General features: G+C 35.3%; 1 protein-coding gene across 6 annotated transcripts in view; it reads right to left on the minus strand.

The window, feature by feature from the left end:
* The window catches only part of SPAG16 (sperm associated antigen 16), a 738021-nt gene that overhangs the window by 672000 nt on the left and 39510 nt on the right, over positions 1-26511 (minus strand). For 3 of the 6 annotated variants that reach the window (XM_036022886.1, XM_036022885.1, XM_036022888.1), the window contains exons 7-10: positions 25051-25168; positions 21501-21566; positions 19148-19217; positions 10378-10490 (exon numbers count right to left, since the gene is read on the minus strand). In XM_036022886.1, the coding sequence (XP_035878779.1) occupies positions 10378-10490; positions 19148-19217; positions 21501-21566; positions 25051-25168 (367 nt within the window). The remainder of the gene's footprint in view (positions 1-10377; positions 10491-19147; positions 19218-21500; positions 21567-25050; positions 25169-26511) is intronic. The other 3 variants (XM_028509493.1, XM_028509494.1, XM_036022889.1) reach the window with 1 other exon arrangement.

Raw genomic sequence — 26511 nt, forward strand, 5'->3', positions numbered from 1 at the left:
AGCTGCTTTTATTCACTGTCTTAGTAGCATGGCCTATCACACACACACACACACACACACACACAACCAAAAACCTATAAATTGTGTGGGGTAGAGCCATAGGTAATTGCCTGGGTGCAGAACCCACTTCTCCACTTGCCTTGTGTCTATGTGGGGGCACTTAGAGAGGAGCAATGCCACCACCTGGCTTCTGGGAGTTGACCTGGTGCTTGTCCTATTTCATCTACTTCCCATGTGCAACTGGTACCCTTCCAGCTGCTGCACCAGTGGGGAATCCTGGAATGGGTGGGTTTGCATACCTAAGACAGTGCTGGCCCTTTCAGTGGCGAAAATCCAGCAGTTTCTTCTGCCACCCCAAACCCCACTGGTTTTTACAGTCAGAATAACGGGGATCTATCTTCCCAGTGTTGGCACCCTGGGCTGTGTGGCCTGAGGCTGGGATCACTTGCACTGAATATATCCCTCCCATCCATTCTGCTGTCATCTCTCCACCACACTGCCTCTCCGCCTGTCACCGTGACTTTACCCCTCCTGCATGTCTAGATGAATGTGTCTTCTATAAATCCTTGATTGTCAGACTTCCATACAGCTCGATTTCCTGACAGTTCTGGGTGTTATTAGTTTGGAGATCTGGTTGTAATTCTATGGTTGAATGAGAGGGTGAAGTGCGTCTACCTACACATCCACCTTTAATGGAAGTCTCAAAATACAAAGGTTTTTAAAAAAATCTCAAACAATAGCAGAACACAGCAAAATATAACTAAATTCTGTAGCTTAAATATACTATTGTAAAAATATTTATTTCTTTTTTTAAATAATTACATGTATTGTCATTATGTACGGGAATGTCTATGTTTTTAGGAATTACACACTGAAATATTTGATGATGAGAAAAATAAATCATAAACAAAAACACTAAAAGAAATATACAAGCAAAGCATCCTGGCCTTGGGATAGAAGAGAATCTCAAGGAAGTATCAATAAAATTTACTATATAAAAGAGTATCGACAAATTTGTCTACATTAAAATGAAAACTTTTTTCTGAATTATTTCTTTTTTAATAAAAACTTTATTTTGGTAGTAAAACATGACAAAATGAGGAACTGCTATTCATTAAAAGACACTGTAAAAACAGAAAATATAAGTCACCATCTGGGGTAAGATGTCTACATTCATTCAACTGATCAAAAATGAGTATCTAAGATGCACTGCAAAGAAAAGATTAATAACCTAATAGAAAAATGGGCAGAATTTATGAACTGACATTTCACTGAAGCTAACATATGAATTGCCTATTCAAAGAACATGTTTAACTTAATTATTAATCAGAAAAATGAAAATTAGGAAACAATAGGTAACATATTTTACTTATTAGACTGGCAAAAATCAAGAGTCCTGGGAATACTAACTGCTAGAAAGGGTTTAGAATGATAGAAACTGGATTTGTAAACATGTTTAATTAATTTGGAAAAGCATATGCCACTATCTCGTAACATCCTCATCCCCAGTGATCCAGCCATTCTACTCCTAGATTACTGTCCTACAGAAAATCTTGTGTATGTGCACCTGCATACATATAAAATTATCCATGCCAGCATTGTTTATTAGATCAAGACTGTGAAAACAGCCTGAGCATGTATTAACACAGAATAGAACAGTAAATATTTTAAAATAAACTACATAGCCATACATAGTAACATGAACAATCATAGAAACAAAACACCAAGTGATAAAAGCCACAGAAGACTACATACATTATATATTACATTGTTATTGTTATATAATATACATATCTAATATATATTATAATCATATATTTAAATTAAAATTTACTTGAAAATATTTACTTTTTAAATTATTGCATATTTAATGCACAAATCCATAATGTTCCATAAAGTTGTTATTCTGAAATATAATGTAGAAATTAATACTAACTGAAATTTTCAAAACCCTGAGCATTATTATAATCTCATTTCTGTATTTTCTAAATAATCTATGCTTGTGCATAATTCAAAATAAATAGTTATGAACCCGAAAATAATTAGTATTTCTTAATTGCATTTATTTTGATTCACATTTACTTGTTCTTTATTTAAGCAGAATATTTTTTAGTATAGTGACATATTTCTATATATTTTATTTTCTACTCAGAACAGACTTATAAACACATTGGCTAATCCTTGTGTATTTAACATAGCAAGATTTTATTAATAAAAACCCCTCAGGGATTTTTAATGAATTATTTCAACTGTGGAAGACATTCAACATTATCACCAAATTATAGGCATTAAAATTCCCATTTGCACATGGTTATAGACTTTTTAATGCCTCCCATATTTCTAAACTCTAAAAAAATATAAAACTAATCTCCATTTTAGCAACTTTATATCTGATAAACAGAATGACGTTAGATACTAATGTAACATTCACAACTACTGGCAAAATATCAGGCAGATTGTGAGTTGATGCCAAACTCACAGTGATATTTAGGCAAGTAAATAAATAACATACATAGCAATATTCAAGAATAGCAGGCAAAAATGTAACTAAATTTCCTCTAGTAAATGCAAAGTATCAGCATGGAAGAGCACATAGCTGCTCTTGAAGGGTACCATGACCATCACCAGGGTGTGGTACACCTGTCAGGATGCTGCGCACTGTCACGTCAGAGCTGAAGAAACCCTTTCTCTGCGCTTCACATTTCCATTGTATTTAAACTTTGATCTGTTTTACATAATCACCCACAGATGTTATAAGAAAGATATTAAATAAGATGTAAATTGTTCATTAAGTGAATCAAAATATAGAATAGCTCCTAAAGAAGTTGAGAGGTGTATACTATGCTTATAAAGCTAACAGCATTTTCTAACACAATACAGAAAAATGCACATGTTAGAACATCAAACTAGCCTCCATTATGCTCTGATTTCCCTATCTTTGTTTGCACGTAATCTGAATTAGGGAGACCATACCTACAATCACAGAAAGCCACTGCCTCATTATTCAAGTCATAGAATGTGTAATAAAATGACAAAATTGGCTAAAAGGGATGAATCTAGAAGTTTTAACAGACTTCTATCAAGTGTCACCTATATCATATTTCACACACAAAAATGAAATAGTATTAACAATTAAGTATTACTTATATTCAGGTAAATAATCTCTTCCACAGAAACACCATCATCTCAATCATCTCATCAGTATCAATTCTAAATAGGCACTATGCCAGATATATTACACATATTATTTCATTAAATTGTGACAAAAGCCCTTACATGCACATAATATTCTTCCCAGCTTATAATGTTAGAGACATAGAAGGTTAGTATTTGCCCAGGTTTGCACAAGTAATAAGTGGTAGACTTGGGTTTCAAATACAGATTAGGCTTCAAGGTAATTCATACTCTAATAAACACTTCTACCAAAGAGCATGCCACAGCAGTTAACAGGTGCTATGCTGAAGGGAAAAGGGTTATGATGTTATGATAGTTAACTTATGCAAAGGTACATTATGAAAGCTCTACATTCAAGCTAAAATGTATTCTTTTCCTCGCTTATCAAAAGGTGTGTGTGTGTGTGTGTGTGTGTGTGTATACACATATATATATAATTTCTAAAGACCTAAAAGTTAAGATAAATGGGAAAATCTATGAAAACTCATTCATAGCTTATTAGAAAGCAGTTATTTTAATAGCTATTGTATATTGGTAGTATAAGCTATAAATTTCGAAAGGCCATTCTTAGATAACATATGCTATCAGCAAACAAAATTAATTGACTAAAAATAATGTAACTTAAATTATTAATTGAACTTAAAGGCCACTTTAAGAAAAACATTTCAACTTCAGCTAATTTTTTTTCTTAAAATATGTTCTGAATAATTGTTGCTAAGCCAGCTTTTGCCTAGGTAAGTAATTAAAAATTTTAGTATGTAGAAACTTTATCATTGTTCTTTTAGTAAGATTTTTAAATTTTACTTATGAAAATATAAATACTTCCCAAAACATAATGTGGGTATTTGTTCTTTTATCCTTTAACAACATTTAAATATTTAAGTTATGGGCTATTTTTACAACTTTGTTGTGTATATTGTAGTGTTTATATAGCCTTCCCCACGTGTCCTCTGTTACCACCCTTTTGGAGGAGAAATACTTATGTCTTATTGATAATACTCTACAATACTTTAAAACATGTTTTCTAGAAGAAATATAAAAGGGGTAATAAGAACATAAATCCATTTACATGTAAAAGCATAATAACCTAAATAGGATCTTTTCATTTAGAAGGGCATGTCTACACTCTAACCAGAAAGATATTAAAAATTAAATTTAGTAGTGAAAGGATGGAAGGAACAAGTTAGCAATCCCTTATCTTTCTTAATTTTCTCCCCACTTTCCTGACTTACTTGTAATAGTGGTGGTGCATTTTCACTTTTCCTGCCTAATTACTGAGTATGTAGGTCAGGATACAAGGTGAATGGTAGATTTTTAATATATATATAAGTTGGAATGTACAGGAATTATGATTGTTGCAAGCTCCAAATTTAAGTCTTCAAGGAGTCATTCAAACAACAGTTTTTTGAACTATAGTTAATGCCAAGGATTTCCACCTCTATAGTGAATAATAAATTCTAAACATAAATATTACCTTTTAAAACTATTCAGATCCACAATATATTGAATTTTTCCATTCTGTTTTTCTTTAATATAATGGCACATTTAAAGTTTCATATGTATAATCACCATTTAGTGTCTCACTAAAGCAGTAATTTTTTTCTCCTGTGACTAATGTGATTATAAAATTATTAAGTTAATTGTGTAATTGGTTCCCTTAGAGTAAAATATATTTCACAGGTAGAGGAAATTGTGTTATATTATAGAGTTATCTTTACAAAACTAACCCATTGACTAGTAACCTACTGATTAGCTTAAAGACAGAAGAAAACTGCTTTCCCAGTGTTTACACAAAATTGTTTACCTTAATTCAAGATAAAATAATTTAAAACAAAACAATTAATTTTAAAGTACAGTCTCACATTAACTCAACCTTAAAGATGGGATTTACAATGTTATAGAAATATATAGAAGAATTACTATTAAATATCAGAAAGCCAGATGGCTCACAGACTCAAGAAGTCAAGATACACAGTTGTCTAAAGAAGACCAGTTTACAGGGTCACATTTCGGGAAGAAATATTCAGTGCCATACAGAGCGGACTGTTAAAGACAGTCTAGAATGCTCCTAAGGTAGTCCATGGAAGTGAGTTTTAGAAAGCCCCATAACCTCCACCAGATCCCCTAAATACAACCAAAACAATATTTAGCTTACGTAAATATGTTCTGCAAATGAAACTTCAAGGCCAGTTCCTCACGGCCTTAGAAACCAAGAAAAGCAATAGAAAAGGTCAAAACTAAGCAATGCTTTTTAAAGATAAATAAAATCGACAAACCTTTAGCAAACAAAAATAAAAAAGACTCATTTAAACATATTGTATTTTGCTATGTCCCATGTAAAATGAGCACCCATGCTTTTGCCCCAAACTTTCAGAAAAACAAATCTTTTTAATTATTTAATTCAATTTTTAATTTATTTATATTTAGAAACAAAACCAATGATCATATTCCAGGGTGCTATTTTGCATATAGATATCATTATAGCTTTCTAGAGTTATACTTTTAATGCATAAGCATAAATAAAAGAATTAAAACATTTATATAGATATGGAATTAGTACTACCCATGTATAATGCACATCCTTACTTTTCCCTCAAAAATTTGGGCAAGGAAGTATGCATTATACACAGCAAAATACAGTAATCAGACATGAAAGAGAAAATATAGATACTACAACTTACAGCACAGAAATACACAGGGTCATAAGAGACTACTGTGAACAATTATATGCCAACAAATTGGATAAGATGGAAGTAGTGGGTAGATTCCAGGAATCACGAAGAAACAGAAAATCTGAACAGACTAATATAAGCAGAATAAATAAGTAATCAAAAACTTCCCAACACAGAAAAGGTCAAGACCAGATGGTTTCACTGGTGAATTCTACCCTATATTTATAGATTTAATGCCAACCCTTCTCAAAATCTTCTAAACAGCTGAAGAGGATGGAACACTCCCAAATTCATTTTGCAAGCCCAATATTACCCTAATACATAAATCATAATAAGGCACAACAAAAACACTATGGACAAATATCCCTAATGTACATGAATTCAAAAATTCTCAACAAAATATTAGCAAACTGAATTCAACAATACACTAAAATTGTGTACCATGATTAAATGGGATTTATCCCTGGGTTTTCAGGATGGTTCAACATAAGCAAATCAGTAAATGTGGTATCACAGTAATAAAATGAAATATAAGACATATGATTATCTCAATAAATGCAAGAAATGATTAGACAAAGTTCAACCTCCTTTCATGATAAAAACCTTCAACAAAATGCATATTTAAGAAACAAACCTTAATATAATAAAGGCCATATGCAAGACACCCATAGACAACATCATGCTAAACAATAAAAGGTTGGTAACTTCTCTTCTAAGCTCAGGAACAAGACAAGGGTGCCTGTTCACAGCACTCACGCAGCATGGCACTGGAAGTCCCAGCTAGAGCACTTAGGCAAGATGAAGAAATAAAAGGCATCTAGATCAGAAAGGAAGAAGTAAAACTGTCTATTTACAGATGTTATAATTGTACATACAAAAAATGCTAAAGATTCAACGAAAAACCTGTTGTAACTTAATCAACTAATTCAGTAAAGTTGCAGGATATGAAATCAACATAAAGAAATCAGTTGTTTCTATGCACTAACGACAAAATATCTGAGGAAATAAAGGTGGCAATCCTGTTCACAATACCATCAAAAACAATAATTTACTTAGAAATAAATTTAACCAAAAGTGAAAAATCTGTATAATGAGAATTACAAGACATTGATGAAAGACAATGAAGAAGACCCAAATGGAAAAATATTCCCATTCTCATGCATCAGAAGAATTAATTCTGTTAAAATGTCCATACTGCCAAAAGTCATGTGGAGGGGAGACTATTCCATGATGCGACCACTGCCTGACCTGTGCAAGACCTGCCAGCTAGATTCTGGCCGGACCAGGGACTGCTTCCCTGAAAGCCCCTCCAGAGACTGTCTGAGCCACCCCTCCCTCGTGCCCCACAGCAAGGTTTGTGCTGGTTCCTGGAACAGGCTGTTACCCTTTCCTGGGAAAGCACCAAAGGCATCTCCCCTTCTCTGAGGCAGGCCATGCCCAGTACCCTTATCCATCCCAACCTGTTCTATAAAACACCTTTGCACCTACCATGAAGCACGGAGGAGGATATCCGTGTCATCTTGCTGCTGCCCGAGACACACCTCATATATTCCCTTACTACACTCTTCATGTAATGATGGAGTTGTCACACCCTTTCTATAGTCTCTTGGCCCAGTGGAATATTATATAACATCATATACAGATTCAGTGCAATCCCTATCAAAATTCCAATGACATTTCTCACAGAAAAAGAAAAAAATCCTAAATCTGTACTGAACCACACAACACTCTAAATAGCCTAAACAATCCTGAGAAAGAATAAAGGTGGAGGCACCACTTTCCTGGGTTTAAACTATACTACAGAGCGATAGTAACCAAAACAGTAAGAACACAAAACTAGGCACACAGACAAATAGAACAGAATAGACAAACTAGAAATGAACTGCCACATATACAGTCAACAGATATTTGACACGAGTCAAGAATACTCTATGGGTCAATAACTGATACTGGAAAAATCAGATAACCACATGCAGGAAAATGAAACTGAGTCCCTATCTCATATCATCTCAAAAAATAAACTAGAAATGGATTAAAGTCTTAAACATAAGACCTGAAACTATAAGACCTCTAGAGAAAATAGGGGAAAAGCCCCATATCACTGGTCTTATCAATGATTTTTTTAATATGACACCAAAAGCACACGCAACAAAAGGAAAAAATCAATAATTGGGACTCCATTAAACTAAACATCTTCTGCACAGCAAGAGAGTCAACAAAATGAATGGGATGGGAGAAAATATTTGCAAACCGCCTATTTGATAAGGGGTAAATATCGGAATACACACACACACACACACACACACACATATATCCTCATAAGCTCAATAATGAAAAATAACCTAATTAAAATACAGGTAGAGAAAATGAATATTTGTCCAAAAAATAAGACATACAAAAGGCCAACAGGTGCATGAAAGAATGTTCCACATAAGCTACTGTATGATCCAGCAATCCCACTTCCAGATATATTTCAAAAGGACATAAAAACAGGATCTTGAAGAAATATCTGCACTCCTAAGTTCACTGCAGGATTAGTCACAGTATCCAAGATACGGAAACAACCTAGGAATCTGTCATTGGATGCATGCATGAACAAGCTGTGGAACACGCACACACACGCGCGCACACACGCGCGCGCGCGCGCACACACACACACACACACACACACACACACAATGGGATGGAATATTACGCGGCCATGAAAAAGACATCCTGCTGTTTAAGACGACACGAATGGGCCTTTACGGCATTACGCTAAATGAAGTCAGACAGATACAGAATAGGGTGTGATATCACTTATATGTGGAGCCTAAAAAAAACAAACTTAGAAACAGAGAGGAGAGTGGTGGTTACCAAGGGCACAGGTGTGGGGGAATTGGGGAGGTATTGGTCAAAGTGTACAAACTTGCTGGAAAAAAATTTTTTTAAGTATTAGTAAAAATGATAAATCAGTGTAAAGAGGAAGAATTCCCTATTTTTTCACTTTGGTTCTTTAGTAAGGCCTGAATTTCTCTATCATGTTGTAGTTATTATATTAAATATTTTAATGTAACACCAAAAATAATATACTATGCAGAAATATATAATATGCTTGTCCTATATTTTAGTAGATTTTTATCACATGGTCTTACTAATGTAAGGTCTTACAAGCCATAAGCACTTATGGAATGAATCAAAATATCATTTCTAAGTATGACTTTCCATGTGAAAGAGAATGCTTATGCCATTAGAAGATAAAAGTGTTCCTGATGACAATCACCATCGTCACACGTATACCCCTAACTCTATTATTTCCTTTACTGTTCTGAACGCTTTCTTTGCTCCCTGAACTGGTAACCTCTGTGCGGATAAACAAACATTACCCAAATCAGAACGAGCACGAAGTACTGGCAGCAACAGTCACCCACCACCACTGCTTATTTGGCGGAGACTCAGACTGAAGGCAGGTACAGGAGTGGGGAAGTGTTATGGTGGCAAAAGGAGCAGGTCTGCCCTGGCAGGAAGATTGCCAGCATGGGGGGAAGCTGGAAGCAGTCTAACTAGAAAAGTGGGTCTACCACAAATACCGTAAATCCATAAATTAATAGTGATAATGAAGGAACAGTAAAATATTAATTTGAATACCACACACACACACACACACACACACACACAAAAGATTGCCAGCCCTGGCCTGGTGGCTCAGTTGGTTGGAGAATCATCCTGTACACCAAAAGGTTATGGGATCAATCCCTAGATGGGAGACAATTGATAAACGTTTCTCTCTCACATCAATATTTTTCCTTCCCCACACCCACTCCACTTTTGGTATACTGGACAATACTCCAACCAACTGAGCCACAACAGCCAGGGCCTGACCAGTCATTTTTAATACAAAATTTTCTTTAATCATGGTAGAAGATTTTAACTATCTGCTCGATTGCAAAGCAAAGGCACTCAGATCAGACACAAGGCGATTCTTAAATGGGATTTAATTCCTTCCATTCTACTTTTAAAGAAGACTAAAAAAAAGTCTGAAGTTATACTATGAAAAAATAAATAAGAAGGGTTTTCAGGAACAACTATAAAAAACACATGGACAAAACCAAGATGGGGTGGGATCATGGGAGGGAGGAGGGGATGGCTGGGGTGGGGAGAGTGTTGGGGGGGGCAGAATGCAGACAACTGTACTTGAACAAAAATAAAAAATAACAAATAAATAAATACATAAGAAATTATCTGGGAGTTGTTTCTTCTAGACAGAGGTCATTTTAAGCAGAAAAGCAGGCAGGCAAGCAGACGCGGCCACACCTAAGTTAGGTTATATGGCAGAGGGGCTCATTGAGCTGTCTCCACCACTAAACAGGTGTGTCCCTCAACTAGTCATGTAACTTGAGGACATCCTCTTTCTACCTCTGCACCAAGGGTGTATAGAGCACATAAGCTCTAAACAACTTTCAGAGTAAAATAATGGTACCCTATGTGGTCCATGGGCCTGAAGATCTGAGAGTTAAGTATAAATTAGTGGCAGCAAAAACAAGTATCATACCTTTGTATTATCCTTCATCCTTGTCTTATACTTGGTTTGTTCCCTGACTTCACGAAGAAGACCCTTCTGAGTAGGATCTTCTGCTTCACAGTTCTTTTCAGAGTCAGAAACAACTACAAGATAATACATTTATTCTTATTATGGGAGCCAAAGTCATGATACATTTATTTTTAACTAATAATATTAAAGCCATACCAAAATGTTATCAGTGAAGTCTCTAATTCATTACCCAAAAATGCAGGTGGCATTGCTGCAAGGTTAGTGAAATAGCATGGCAAGCCAGTCAGAAAACACAGAAGCCAATCTTCAATTACATTATACCCGAATTCCTGTTATTATAAAGTTACTTGTATTTATAAACAAAGTAGAAGAGGGTCAAAGGAGAGCATGGTAAACAATAACAAAATTTCCCAAGTGGAACTGGATAATAAATAAGAGATTTTAAAAAGAATATTGCATTAATAAAATATTATTCTCTATGCTTCTAAACATTGAGGAAAACAGAAAGAGAAACACAGGGTAATATTGCAATATAGCTGTAAAACTGGTCTCCATGCTCTCTTGGACATAAAGAACAGTCCTAATGGAATCATCTGAGGGAAAAATGAAAGCGGTAGGAAAAATATTTCCCTTTTCCATCTTTCATGTACATATACATGTTTAAATATACATAATTTTCTCCTGTATTTCTAAACAGGAAGCTGATATCAAATAAAAAATAAGGTCATAGCCCTTAATAAATAAAAGAAATAACTCAATGCTGTAAATTATAACTCTAGGTTTATAATACAGAAAAGATAATGAACACACAAATATCGGGATGGTTTTTTTCACTGTGAAGGCTCTCAAAGAGCCCAGAGGTTACAATGGCAAGGGGACACACGGGTGGTATTTAGTTTCTTCCTTTACCCAATTAATCTTTCCTACTTGCTACCTGTTCCAGACAAAAGAAGAGAAAATCCTCAAAATAACCCCCACAATAAATACAAATAGAATGTCGTGTAACTTAGTTTTACAGGGAAGTTCCTGAAAGATTTTGAACACTTGGCTATCCAAATTGCCTGTCCTCACTCAATGGTGCTGCTAGTTACAGCACCTCAGCATCTGGGAAGTCCAAGTGCAGGTGAAAGGCAACAATTACAGCTTGTTGAGGTTAAAAAAACTGTTTTTCTCCTCAGTGACCAAGGGTGACAACCTAATAATGATAATAATTACCATTTATGCCTAATTGATCTTTATAACAGCCACCAGAATATACCCTTAATATTTTTTGAAAACCTGCCAATAATCCTGTGATGTTTACTACCTTTTATTTCTTTTATATACCAGGAGAATACAAGCAGATCTCAGGTAGTATGCAAAATATTACTAAGTACCAGTTCATAAGCAAAATAAAATAAAAAGCAACAAACAAAAAATGGTAAGGATAAAAAATGAAAGTCAAAAAACAAAAAGAATTTGGTTTATAACTATATGCAGATGTTCTACAAGCAAATTATAAAATTCAGACTTTAACAATATTTTAGGGGGAAATATCAACATTTGGAACCAAAAAACAAGAATAAACTGCAGAATGTATGTGGAATTGGCAGAGAAATAACATTTCTTATTTATCAATGTAGCAAGAATAAATATAATTTCCACTCTCCATCAGGTAAACATTACTTTTACTTACACAAAGGTTTGTAGAAAAACTGAAAGTCTCAGACATTAAAGTCTGTGTCACATTCACAGTTAACTGCATATAAATTTCTTAGTCCATATAGCACTTCCTCATGTTTAGTAATATACTAGCAAAGTTCATGTCTCTATCATGAGAGCCTCATGTTAATCATCTAATGCTTAATAACCACAAGGCCTGTGGTATTAACTGGGGCTATGCAGTTTCCTAAATGTTACTTGGGCACAATCAACATCTTAAGGAAAGTGCGAATCCTTAAGAGCAATAAAGCAAACATTAAACAAATATACACATTTTTGCTTCCAGAAATTTTATTTATTGTAACTCCAGTGCTAAATTTCACCCATTTAACTATTGCTTCATGGGTACACATATTCAACCAACATTAACTGAACATGTTCAGGTCCCTAGTTAAATCTCAAAAATATATGAATACAAAGTCTGTCCAGAAAAAAGGCCAGCCATTGTTAATATAACAAGAAAGGTTCGAGTGACATCGACGTAACCTGGCAGCCAAGGAGAGTGAACTGGAATGCTGCATGTGCAAACAATGAATAGATGCCATTGAGTGAGTATGTGTTCTGTGTGGCCATTGCATTCAAAATGACTGAGTGAGTACAGCAATGAACCTGCATCAAATTTTGGGTTAAGCTTGAACATTCCTCTGCACAAACTATTCAGATAATTCAGAAGGCTGCAGCTATGGGCAACTGGTGATTGGCAGCTTCATCACCGCAATGAGCCCACTCATGCTTGACTTCCTATGCAGAAATTTTTGGCAAAACATCAAATCACCCAAGTGATTTGGCCCCCTTACATCCCAGATTTGGTGCCCTGTGACTTCTGGCTTTTCCCAAAACCAAAATCACCTTCGATGGGAAAAGATTTCAAATCATTGATGAGATTCTGGAAAATAAGACAGGGGACCTGATGGTGACTAGAAAATCTGTGAGGTCCCAAGGTGCCTACTTTGAAGGGGACTGAGGCACCATTGCCCTATGTACAGTGTTTCTTGTATCTTCTTCAATAAATGTCTCAATTTTACATATTACATGTCTGGATACCTTCTGGACAGACCTCATATGTTCATGTAACAAATAAATACCTAAATATGTCCAATATGCCATTCCCTCACTTCCTTGTAGATTATACACAGCTGAAAGGAGAATTATTTTACTGAAAAAAAGATTTTAAAGAAATCATCCATAACTAGCCCAGAAAGATAACTAGAAAATATCTAACATTAGGAGAGATACAAGCTAACATGAGGAAATCTAACTGGAAATCAAAAATGTAATAAAGGTAAAGCAGAAGAGGTTATATCTGAAATGTTAGTAAATTTTCTTTTCTTTTTTAAAGAATTTTTTAAGATTTAAAAAATTTTTTTTTTATTTTTTTAGAGAGGGAAGGGAGGGAGAAAAAGAGAGAGAAACATCAATGTGCAGTTGCTGGGGGCCGTGGCCTGCAACCCAGGCATATGGCCTGACTGGGAATCGAACCTGCGACACTTTGGTTCGCAGCCCGTGCTCAATCCACTGAGCTACGCCAGTCAGGGCAAATGTTAGTAAATTTTCTAAACTAGACCATAGACTCCATATAGTTATTCAAAATTAGCATCTAGTGATGCAATTCTGAGCAGCAAGAAGATACCCAACTTCGAAAAAGCAGCTATTAATTAAACTAAAAACCTTAAGGAATACTTTACTATGAGTGACATCTGTTTCCTCTGTTAACTCCTCTGGAAGTTAACTTCTAGTTTTAAACCTCACGAAACATTTCTAATTACTAGCTGTTTGTTTTGAATTCACAATCCCCTATTATAAATTACAGGTTATATTAAAAATACAATGATATGTATCTTTACAACCTGCTTTTGAAATATAAAATATTGCATTCAAATTGCAACCTTATAGGAAATCAAAGTAATATAAATTAACTAACACAAACATAACAATCAAAACCAGCAAATTCATAAACTTTTTGAAAGTAAGTAATCTGTACAAAAAAGTTTTATCTTACAATATGTAATACTTAAGTGGTTTCTGTGTGGTTTCTTGTAAACATTTGATACATATTATTTTTCATAACAATAAAAAATAGTGCAAAATTGTGACTTCAAATAATTAGTAAGTGATAACTCATCATTTCTATTAGGAATTTTTCTATTATTCTACACACCAGATGAGAATAAATATGGAATTAAAAATGCTTTCAGGTGAGATAGTTATGTGCTAGAGTATTAATAATATTCTTTCTGGTGGAAGCAATTAAAAGGATAACATTTTAAGTATATTTTACCATCTTAAAATTAGTATCCCACTCTAATCAGTCCAAAAACATGACATGTTTAAATTTCTTTAATAATTATACTCCAAATGAGTCCAATATTTGTCTTATCCCCTAAATTTGAATTAAATAACAATTAACCTTTCCGTCTCCCAAAGTTCAGTCAACAATCAATCCATTCTCCCTGAACTACAGTGAACGCAATTTTAATATTAAAAATTTCTACTGCCCTAAGTAAGTGGATAGATGAGTGATAGAAAGAAAATAGATAAAATATTTTAAAAATCAATCTAAAATGAACAAAGGAAGAGGGAAGGTGTTAAATATATGGATATTATTGGGAAGGACCGCAGTCTTTATGAGGAACAACCACTTATAACCAATAAAGCCAACTTCCTCTCGAATTGCAATCCCTGGCTAGGTAAGGACCCAAGCTGATCAGGCAGGCAGAGTGATGACAGATACAGAGATCACACAGTCAAATGCTGACACCAGAAGCTTAGGGAAAGGTACTGCAAGTCCTGTATCTAAAACTAGAGTGAGTTCTGTAAGGAGCACAAAAATTATTCACTACAGGATTTAAGAAATTAATTTTATTCACATAATTAGAATTGTTCAACTAAAAGAAGCTATTTCTTCATGCTGGATAGGAATGCATTCCCTTTGATCAAAAGCTACTTCAAAATATCATCGATCAAAATATAATTACAAAGTTGATATGCAAAGTAACTTATAAATGTCATCTTAGAAAAACATGTAATGTGTTCATTTTTCAATTACGTTAAATACCAGGAGATGATTTTCACAAAGGAGTTATCTAAACCATTAGTTTATTTTAATGGAGATGTCAAGAATAAACATACATAATCATAAACTATTAGCGTAAAATGTAGCATTAGAGATTAACTGATGTAGCATCAACCAAGCACACAAAGTTCCTCAACCTTTAAGCCACAGGTGGCAAACACAAGGCCTGCGGGCCAAATCCGGCCTCCACCTTCTTTCACCTGGCCCAGCACCTTGTTTCTACCTGGTGGTAGCACCGGGCTCTCGCTTAACTGTTAAGGAATAGTTACATTTACACAGCCCTAAAATTACATTTGGCCCTTTGAAGGCAACCTCGAGGCTGATGTGGCCCCTGGTGAAAGTGAGTTTGACACCCCTTTATAAAAGGCTTTAAGCCTTTTTTATATTATTTCTCATTCGCAATCTTTAGTCACTTTGGGAGCTAGAGTTTCTAAGAGTATGACCATATTATCTTCTCGTATTTATATCCAATCATATACTTAAAGGTTACCTACATATAAAACATAGTTTTTGATGTAAACATACATATAAGCAAATGCAGTAAGCAAAAAATACAGAAAATATTTTTTTAATTAGAATAGAAACATTTATTGTTTGTATTTTTTAACTTATAAAAGTGATACATGATAAATATAGACATACAAAAGAAAAAAGTCACAATTCCTCCACAATAACCATAACTGTTAACCCTTTGGGTATCTGTTTCTTTTTCAAGGCTAAGGTGCTTTATTTGGGCCTCTGATTAAAGATGTAGGTGTGAGTTGGGGGAACTGAGGATTGGTCAAAGGGTACAAACTTAGAAGATGATTAGCCCTGGCTGGTGTGGTTCAGTGGATTGAGTGCCAGCCTGTGAACCAAAGGGTTGCCTGTTCAATTCCCAGTCTTGGGCACACGCCTGGGTTGTGGGCCAGTCCCCAGCAAGGCGCATGCGAAAGGCAACCACAATTGATGCTTTTCTCCCTCCCCTCCCCTCTCTCTAAAAATAAATTTTAAAAATCTTTTAAAAAAAGATGATTAAGTTATTTTCTACATTTGTGTAGGAAATGTAGTTATTTTGTAGAAAATAATCTTTGTGTGATGTGTGTTTTACATCAAAGAGAATTATGTAAACATTTTGTTCATCCTCCAATCATTCTTCTATACATATATTTAACAGATAACCCTCATACTACATAGGTGTTTTTATTTCTTAAAATTATATTAACATAATAAGATGAGTATTTTCTTACACATGGTTTTTAAAGACTTTCTAGCATTGCATGATCAATTCTATTTAAACATGTACTTGTGGTTAGAGGTTACTATCGCTTGCATTGTTTGGTTACTACGGATACAACTGCAATAAGCTTCCACATGCCCAGTCTCTCTAGGCATCACTGAGCATAACTGATATTTCTTTAACATAAAATGTTAGGAAAGAAACTACTAAACCAAAGCAAAGAAAAACATTTTAAACATAACAATGCTACATATTTCTTTTAAGCCTTAATTAATTAGAGAACACAGGGAATAAACATCTGGAAATAATACAACAGTATGCTTATTAAGAAAATTTGCCCTTTCAAAGTCTTTCTACTATTTAGAGTTTTCCATCATTCGTTTTTTTAAATCAATTTCATTAAGGTATAATTTACATACAACAAAAGGCATACTTTTATTTTATTATTTTTTATAGAAATGCTCCTCTTTGGGCAGTTTTTTTTTGGGGGGGGTTGTTTTTTTTTAGATTTTATTTATTATTTTTAGAGAGGGAAGGAAGGGAGAAAGAGAGAGAGAGAGAAACATCAATGTGCGGTTGCTGGGGGCCATGGCCTGCAACCCAGGCATGTGCCCTGACTGGGAATCGAACCTGCGATGCTTTGGTTCGCAGCCCATGCTCAATCCACTGAGCTACGCCAGCCAGGGCAAAAAGGCATACTTTTACCAGGTAAGCTACATTCAGATTATAAGAGACACCCCCATTTTCCTCCCAAATTTTTTTGGGGGGAAGTGTGTCTTATAGTCTGAAAAATACAGTACTTCGTTTTCTCCTATTTCTTCTTTACAACAGATTATTTTGATTAATCTCATAAAATTCACTGATATTTTGGTCATATGCAATCTGTTGAGAAGTATACACTTTCATTGTAGTTACTGTATTTTTCAGTACTAGAATTTCTATTTCCTCTTTGTTTCCACTTGTCTGTCCTGAATCCCTATTTCTTCACTTATTGATGTTATTTTTTTCTGTAAGTCCTCGATCACATTCAAATAGCCTCCTTAATATTTTTATTTACTAAATCTAACACCTGAGCCATATCAGTGTAGGTTTCCATTTATTGCTTTTTGTCTTAACTGTTGGTCATATTTTCACATTTCTATACCATATCTAGAATATTTTAATTATATGCAAGACAATATAGATGAGAGGTTATAAAGCAAACAGACAACTCTCTTCCTCTGAAGGGTATTAATGTTTGTTCTAGCACATAGTTTAATTTTCTTTTGTAAAAAGGGAAGGAAGTATTTAATTAAAAGTTATACAGGTTTAGAAAAACGATGGAATTCTATTGTTAAATCTCACTCCCTTTAGAAACGAAGAGGCAGCCACAAACACACAGTCCTGCCGTCCCCGCTGTGCCGGGTCAGGCCAGCCTCAGAGCACACCAGTCAGAAGTACTGCGCTCCGGAAGGAAAAACAGGAGTCCACAGCTCATTCCTCCGGCACCCTCCCAGCCATCCCAGTAATCCCTGCTTTGCTGGCCGGTCTCCCAAAGTTCCCAGCACCCTCAGCTGTGTCACCATGATCTCCAGTTCTTAATCCAAAACTGCACAGGCACCTCCTCAGGACCAGCCGGCACCTCCTCAGGACCAGCCGGCAAGAGTTCTTTTACCCCTTTTCTTCTCGAATGTCCCCTCATTGTCCCCCATTGTCCCCATCCCACATGGCAGCCTGCCTTTTTGTGTCACACAGTTTTTAAGTTTTTGATCACCTTGAATTTCAAGGCTTAATTTTATGTTTTGTTATGGTGGATCCATGGAAATCTCTAAATATTTCCCAAGGCTCTCTAACTTGCCACGATTCAAACTCTAAACTCTAGTTCTTCTAGGAATTTGGTATAAGCTTCGTTTTTGGTTTTACAGGGTGGACACAGGATGCTGAATGTTAATACAGTGTTACCAGGGCGTTAAAGAGGTCTCTCCATCCAGGCGTGGCTGGAACTTCAATGTCTTCCATCACTGCTCGACCTCTAGACTCTCCGGGGTCCTCTCACTCCTACAGAATCTTTCCTCTCGGACAGGTCTCAGGTAGCCGTGCATATGTAGCCCAGCCATCAACTAAGGACTCATAGTAAACTCCTTCACAAACCAGACCACTGCTCTTGGAAGGACTCCCTTAGCTGGTGCCCTTTCCAACAGATTCTAATTGCCTCCACAGCTCGCCTTTTCAGTTCTTGCAGGAGTGACACAATCTTCTTAATCTTCGTCTCCATGAAGCTTAGATTGGAAAATTGCCAAGACACAAAGTCATGGTGATGATGGAGCTCAACTTATACATTTTCCTTGTCACTTGCCTTCTGTGACTTGTGCTGTTTTCCACTGTCCAATATTATATATATATATACACACACACACAAACAAACATTACACACACGCACATATATATATATATTCCATGGCATCATCATATATATATGTGTGTGTGTGTGTGTGTGTGTATATATAGTCTAGTTTCAGAGTTTATTTTTTTTTTAATGGGAAGAAGACTAGTCTGACACCAGGTACTATATCACAGCCAGAAATCTTCCTGTTATGGTTTACTTAGATTTTTCACTAAAATTAACCTATACAGTATCACATCTATACTTCCTCTTGATCTTTTCATTAATATTTTAATTTGTAAAATAGTTACCACACCATTTATTCACTTTTAAATAGCTCTAAAATTTTGAGCTCTGATAAGATTGTGAAATCACCAACCAACATTAAATTATAGTTTTATCAGTTTACTTTTACCTCTGATTTTAGAAGCTTGGTAACTATTCCCTGGTTCCATAAGCTTAAATTTTGTTCCAGGTCCAGAACCCTAAAAAATAAAATCCAAAGATATAAAGTTGTAATCTAAGTGACTCAAAAAAGCTTAAAAATGCAGTATTTTAAGCATTGGTTGCAAAATACAAAAAATAAAATAGTAACCTCTCTTGAATTAAGTCCTATATATTTAAAAATTTTAAACATTAATGGCAAAAAAATGTTAATTATTAACTTTAAGCTAAATCCCACAGGCAAGTATTACCTAATATGGGTAAGCATTTGAATCATTTATTTCACAGCATTATTACCTGAATCAAGAATACTCACTGCATATTTTGAATGATAATTATTCAGATCTTTACTTTGAGAGAGGTTTCTCCTCTGTTCAAATTGTTTCACAACTTAATTCATCTTTATGTCCATAAAAGATGAGGCAGTTATTAGTTAGGAAGTAAAATATGAAGAGACTACTGTCATTCCTAAAACTGTTAGCTCACTTTCCACCCACAGAGACTCCTTGTTTTATTAAACATATATTGTAATTAAGAACCCTCGTTAGTTTGGTGGCGTACCATACTCTATATTTTCTGAACAATAGACTTAAATTTAAAATTCAACCTGAAAAGTCATCTCATCCCTCACTGTATATTATGCCAATACAAACACCATGTGTTTAATTATGTGCAGATGCACAAATTTTTCTTTCGCTGAGCAGCAACATTTCTTTATTAATAGAAAATAGCAGATAATAAATTGGAATGCATAGACTGGTGCTCATGAAATGCCTGGGTTTAAAAAAGAGTGAACAATTCATATCTAAATGGGAGGGAAGTAGGGAGGGTTGGGTGGGTGGGCTGGAATGGGAGTAAAAGGGAGAATACTGTACTTGAACAATGATTAAAATAAAAAATAAAAAAAATTCCTATCTATATTTGGATGCCAAATGCATTATAAAATTTTTAAATACACCTCTTACTTAAGGTAGTGTAAAATTGACATGGAAGTTAAAACAGAGTACAGGGTTCCTGCACACCCTGCACCCCGTTCCCCTCGCTCACATCACGCATCGCTGTGCACTTTTGTCGCCAGTAATGAAATGATATTGGGACATGATTAACATAAGTCCATATTTTATTCTAATTTCGTTAATGTTTTCCGATATCCTTTTTTCTGTTCCAGGATCCCATGAATACTGGCCAGGTAATATTTCAACAGATGTCATAAATGTGGATTTGCCTGATGTTTTCTCAAGGTTCGACTATAGTTACGGGTTTGGGGGAGGGACGGCCCAGAGGAGAGGTGCCGGTATTATTCCCACGTCACATCAAGGGCCCGTGCTATCGACAGGACTAAACACCGACGATACTAACTTTGACCACCTTCCTGCAGCACTATTTGCCAGGTTTCCCCAGGGTATAGTTACTTTTTTCCCCATTTCCACCGCACTTTGGAAGCAAGTCAGTAAATGCAGCCACTTAACAGTTTAAGTATTAAGTCCACCTCCTAGAGGGAATGATTATCTACAGATGTCACTGGAATTCTCTGAGGAGATTCTTTTCATCTCCCTTTTATTCTTTCATCTCCCATTTATTCAGATCATTATGAACACTTATTTTATACCATGAGTTATAATTCAATACTATATTATTTATTTTCTTGCTCAAATTGTTCCAAATTTGACCGTGGCAACTCTTAAAGCTGATCCCTATCTGACTCCATTTGTTTATGTTTGAAGGCTATCAGCTTTTAGAGCTCACACTCCCACTTCCCTCTGTGCCCCGCTTCTGGGCAAGCTGATAAGGTCTGGGTGCGCCCTGCTTCAGCACAGGTGGAAGATTTAAAACTCACAAGCTCCTCTTTGCACAGGAGAACTCTCACCCTGGCCTCAGGTCCTAACCACAATAAAACCCCCAAGCCAGTCTCCTTCCCTTGGTCTCTCAGCCATTTCAAACCTGCATCATAGGCATGTGCTGTTTTCCCCAAGAACCCAAATATCTAAGTAAAAACTGTACTCTTACCCTCTTAGTGTGTCTATGGCCTCATCAGGCTCAACACCCAAAACAAATTTGGTTGGTAGTCCATCTAACTCTGTAGTTGCCCAAAACAAATCCTTCACACACCCCAATTTTTGTTTTTCTTTTTTCTCTTTTCCTCCCAATCCCCTCTCCTTCTTTCTTCTTTTTCTTACAAGTCAAACATTTCCCAACTTCCTATCATAACTAGATGCTCTAAATGTTCCAGACTTACCTTGTGTTTTCCTGCCCAGCCTACAATCAGCCGCTTCTGCAAATAGCCCTATTTCATTTTATTAAAGACTGTTATTAGAAACCAATACCTGATTATAGGATTTACTCATTGCTGTTGGAGTGTAATTAATTCTACATCTTCTCAGAAGACACACCTAAGAATATATATTTATATATATTTTAGAATATCTCCTGAATTAGAGCCCCGTGGCCCCAAAATGATAAAATACAATTTATTAAACATACATGTTAACAAATAAAAAATGTTTATTTTGAATATGGGGCTCTAAATCAGAATGTTGGTCATTCGTCAAACTTAAATAAATCACAGATTTTTCTAAAAGATTTAAATACATTTCAAAGTTGCTACACTGTTTATTATCTATCAAAAAAATCTGAAAACCGATTTTTGTCATCTCACAGTTTATTTTCAGTCTTTTATATACAAACTGAATACCATTTAAAATTTTAAAATTCTAATCTTTCTTCATGCAAGATATTTGAGAGGTCTACATGTTTACAGAAAAGCATAATAAACTCGATGTTCATTAAAATAAGGCTTTTAAGGAAGCAACGCTGAGGAAGCCAGATAGAGAACACAATATACTTCACATTGTTGTAGTTCATATCATAAAAGTTTTGTTAGAAGTGAGTGAATTCTCAGAGCATAACTACATCAAAACAGAGACATAATAAAAAATAAACATAAAAATTGGTATCTTCCATTTTGGATCATAGAGAAATTTTTCAAATACTTTAATATATTTTCACTTGCATTTCAATACCTTTTCACAGTAAATTTATTCCACAGGTTTATGACGCACTAATAGATTCAAGTTAAGAGGCTAATCCATGGCTGCATACCCACAGTATATCTGATAAAAATGACTCAACAGAAAAAAAAATAGGACTGGGTTTGTTCAGCTTATTAAATGGTAGCCTCAGCGTGTTCTCCAAAGACAGACCTGATACGCCTGAGGCTATATTCTCTGTCCTAGTTTGGAGAATATGCTAATTGATCCTAGGCTTAGACTGGTGTACGGAATATCTAACAGTCACTTTGGCCACTCAGAACCCTGGATTTAGTGACTTGTGAGTCTTCCATCTTTCTTTGTGTATGTTAGATGCTACAATCCTTTCTCGTAACTAGGATTCTAAGAATATTCCATAGGCTCCATCAATAACATGTATCCATTACAGAAAGTCAACAAAAAATATGGTGATGTGAGGAACTATGCTCAATATGGAATTCACCCTGAGAATGGCAGTGGCTACATCCAGTCTCCACCAACAGCCATAAAATGGATCCAGAAGAGTACCCAAGTGCCTAGTCTTAGCATTAGTTCACTAGTCCATAGTGAAACCTATGGTGGCAGAAATGGCATCTCCACTCAAATCTGACACTCTAGAATTATAATGAATCTAGCATCTTGAATAGCAGAATCGATAGAGAGAAGATATTTATAAATCCTAACAATACCTTTTTAGATAATAAACTCTTAAATTTTCCTCATTAGGATTATCCAAATGGATTTTTAGGATAAAAATGGAAGATATCAATAATGGCCCTGTGATAACAGGTATAAATTACAACGGTCTAGGACAAGTGAGGATGTCGAGTGACAACTAATGATGTAGAAGAGGCCAGGAAGATAACCAATCCAACAGAACCAAGAAATACACAGGGTCCTGTCCCTGAGAGGGAGAAAGAGCATGAGGTCACATGTGAGTGATGTGATTCACCTCTCAAGCTAAAAATCTACATGGGGCTAGCTGGAAGGAAAGGGCACATAAAGCCAGATAGTTCAGGAAGACAATACTTGCTCTCAGCTTTTTAAGGAATCACCTAGGAAAACTGACATCCCCTTAAAGAAACCTTTGTATTTTGGACTGTGTTGTGTAAACATAATATTCTCCAGGTGGAATCTGAAAATTGACTAAAGGCGGCGTATCTATGTAGATACATGTTAGGTGGTTTCTAAATTGCCCATGATTGTATTTGCAGTGTAGGGAAATCAGAAGCCACACAATGTCTCAACAGCGTACATGAAAATGTTAACATATAAAGCACTGAACCAGAATAAGAATGAGAGTCAGGACAATGAGGCCACAGATGTTAAGGATCTCACAGGTGCTACAGCAGAGAGGTCTTGGATTTCACGAGGCATGTTAAATTCACAGTCAAAAGAATTACCAAGAGCCATGTACCTTAACACTAGGAATATGGCCAAACCAGTCACATGTCACTAGAAAGAAAGTGAAGGCTGAAAGGAAGGCATGTAGACTTCAGGTCATATGGATACATAAGTGCCCCTTGTATTAGGATTCATCTTGGAAAGAATGTGGAGAAGAGGATGCCACCTGAAGACAGAAAATGAACACCGATAGCTAAACGGTCAGGTATTGTAGCACGCCGTGTTACAGTCGGAGGCTGCTGTAACCCAGAAAGATCTGAGCAGTCTTCAATAACAGGCTGTGTTTTCTTTTGCCTTCAGCAGGACAAAATAAGCTGCAGATAATAAAAGCAAAATCCTTTGAACATCTGAATGGCAGTGTGTAAAATTCAACCCTGCCTCTTACAAACAGTGATGTTAATTTTTTAAACGTTCTCATTTTAGATAAATGTCAACTATAAGGCAAGTTATTTGTCTGTTTAATAGGTGAGAAAACAGACTTATGTGTAAAATGACCTGAAGGGTCACATGGCTACTTTTCACTCCCAATCCTTAGCCCCTTTAACTAGACCAGTGAGGAGCAATTTGAAACACAAAGACTGTATGTGTCCTAAATGTGTTCTCAGCATGGCCTTTGATCTAGCCACAGAAGTTCCTCTCATGTTAGAGACAGGAGGACTGAGTGTCAGACCCAGGGCTGGACAGGTTGCAGATGCAGGAATCAACAATCCAGAGGGGAGCGCAGGCACTGGCCAGCATGGATGCCTGGGAGGCCCTGATATTCTTGAATTGAGAAACTCAGTCCAAGCGGTCTGTCAGAGATGCCAAAGTATACACGGTCATTGGGAATGCATGGCCAGGTCACTGGTGGATTCCTTCTTGGAGAAAGACAACAGGAAAATAAGCATGAGACCAGGAGGAGAAGGAGAGTAGGATGGGCGGCAAAAGTTTCAGCTGGCTCCACGGCAAGAAGTAGGAACAAACTGAATCTCGTGTGCAGGAAGCCAAGATGTAGGGTTGTGGCTCTTATTGGCAGGCTGGGGAGCAGGTTAGATAATAAGGAGAAAGGAGATGAATCGCTGAAGGTGTGACCTAAAATGCCATAAAAATGTAAATTACTATTAGACTCATTTTATACAATATTACTAGTAATGCAATTCAAACATTCAAGAATACAAAATTAAAATTCAAGCACAAAGACTCACAAGTGATGTTTTCCATTTTAGTTAGCTACAGCTTACATTCGATAAAAGACCAAATACACTTAAAGCACATCTTAATAAAATAAAATGTATAAACTATTTAAAATTGATAAAATTATTTTTCTAAATGTTTCCAAATACATCTTTTTTACAACATGAAAAGTGGTGAAAACTTTTTAAATTTATCTCAGAAACAAAACCAATATTTCTAATTTTCTTATAAAAAAAAGGTTAAAAATAATTTTGAGTATCTGATTTTTTACCTTCTTGGCTGCTTTGTCTCTTTCCAAGGAGGTCATCATTTTCTGCTTCAGTAAAGTTTGATGCTTCTCAAGTAACACCCTTATAGTTGGTTCATAAGATGCATAATGTAACTTCAACCTATGAAAAATAAAGGCCATCTTAAAGGGTAATTCAGTTAAATCAGTGATTTCCATTTAACATCTGAACATTTTATTTTTCTTTTGGCTTTTTTTGCATCAGAATAAAAAATGAATAACCATATAAAGGTCAATACAACAGAACCAAGAAGTGCAAGAAGTATTACATGGTACACAACTTCCCTACAACCTATGTGAGAGTTAAAAAGTCATATTTCTCTGTATTTAAATATGCACTCAAAAGATCACTGAAAGAAGAAAAAATTGAATCCTTTAGTCAATTTGGAAAAAATTTTTAAACAGACAAGGATTACAAACAAAAGATGATTAAACACAAAGTGTCATTCACCACAAAATAAGCTAAAGGATGTTCTTGAAAGCAAGTTTGATTAACCTCATATTAAGAAAATAAGGTATAAAAATATTTTGATATCTCATAGAAGAAATATGTGACTAAACATATTTCTTATGATATAAACACCTTTAAGAATCTGTTTTATTTCAAAATGTTTTTAATAGTTTTTTACTTTTTTATTGAAGTGTAATTTACATGGAATAAAATATATAGATCTTAAATGTCACAATTTAGAATTTTCATAAATGTGCATGCCCAGAGCCCTGGCTGGTGTAGCTCAGTGGGTTGAGTGTGAGCCGGTGAAGCAAAGGGTCACTGGTTCCATTCCCAGTCAGGGAACATGCCTGGGTTGTAGAGCAGGCCCCCAACGGGGACATACAAGAGGCAACCACACATTAATGTTTCTCTCCCTCTTGTTTTCCTTCCCTTCTCCACTCTCTAAAAATAAATAAATAAAAGCTTTTTTAAAATATGCATGCCCAGATAGTCCATATTGTTACTAAAATATAGAGCATTTCTAGTCTCTCAGAAGACTGTAGAATTTTATATATTTGGAATCATAGAATATGTTCTCTTTTGACACTGGCTTCTTTCTTTCAGTATAATGTTTTTCAGATTCTTCTATATTGTTGTATATATCATTAATTCATTCATTTTTATTCTGAGTAGTATTTCCTTGTACATATAATCCAAAATACGTTAACACAATATTCTGCTGATGAAGAACAGATTGTTTTGAGTTTGGGGCTATTATGAATAAAATTGATATGAACATTCTTATACCAGTCACATAAGATATGTTTTGGTTATAGATCTTTGTTTCTCTTAGAAAAAAATACATAGATGAATTCCTGGATTGTAATTTATCTACAACTTGACAACATTTTGTAATGGTTAGTCTACTGAAAGTTTCTCAATTCCATTATCAATTTTTTCAGTTTTATTATACTGCAAAACAACCAATATATAAGTTAGTTGATTTTCTTTTT

This window comes from Phyllostomus discolor, chromosome 4, assembly GCF_004126475.2.
Source record: "Phyllostomus discolor isolate MPI-MPIP mPhyDis1 chromosome 4, mPhyDis1.pri.v3, whole genome shotgun sequence".
NCBI lineage: Eukaryota > Metazoa > Chordata > Mammalia > Chiroptera > Phyllostomidae > Phyllostomus > Phyllostomus discolor.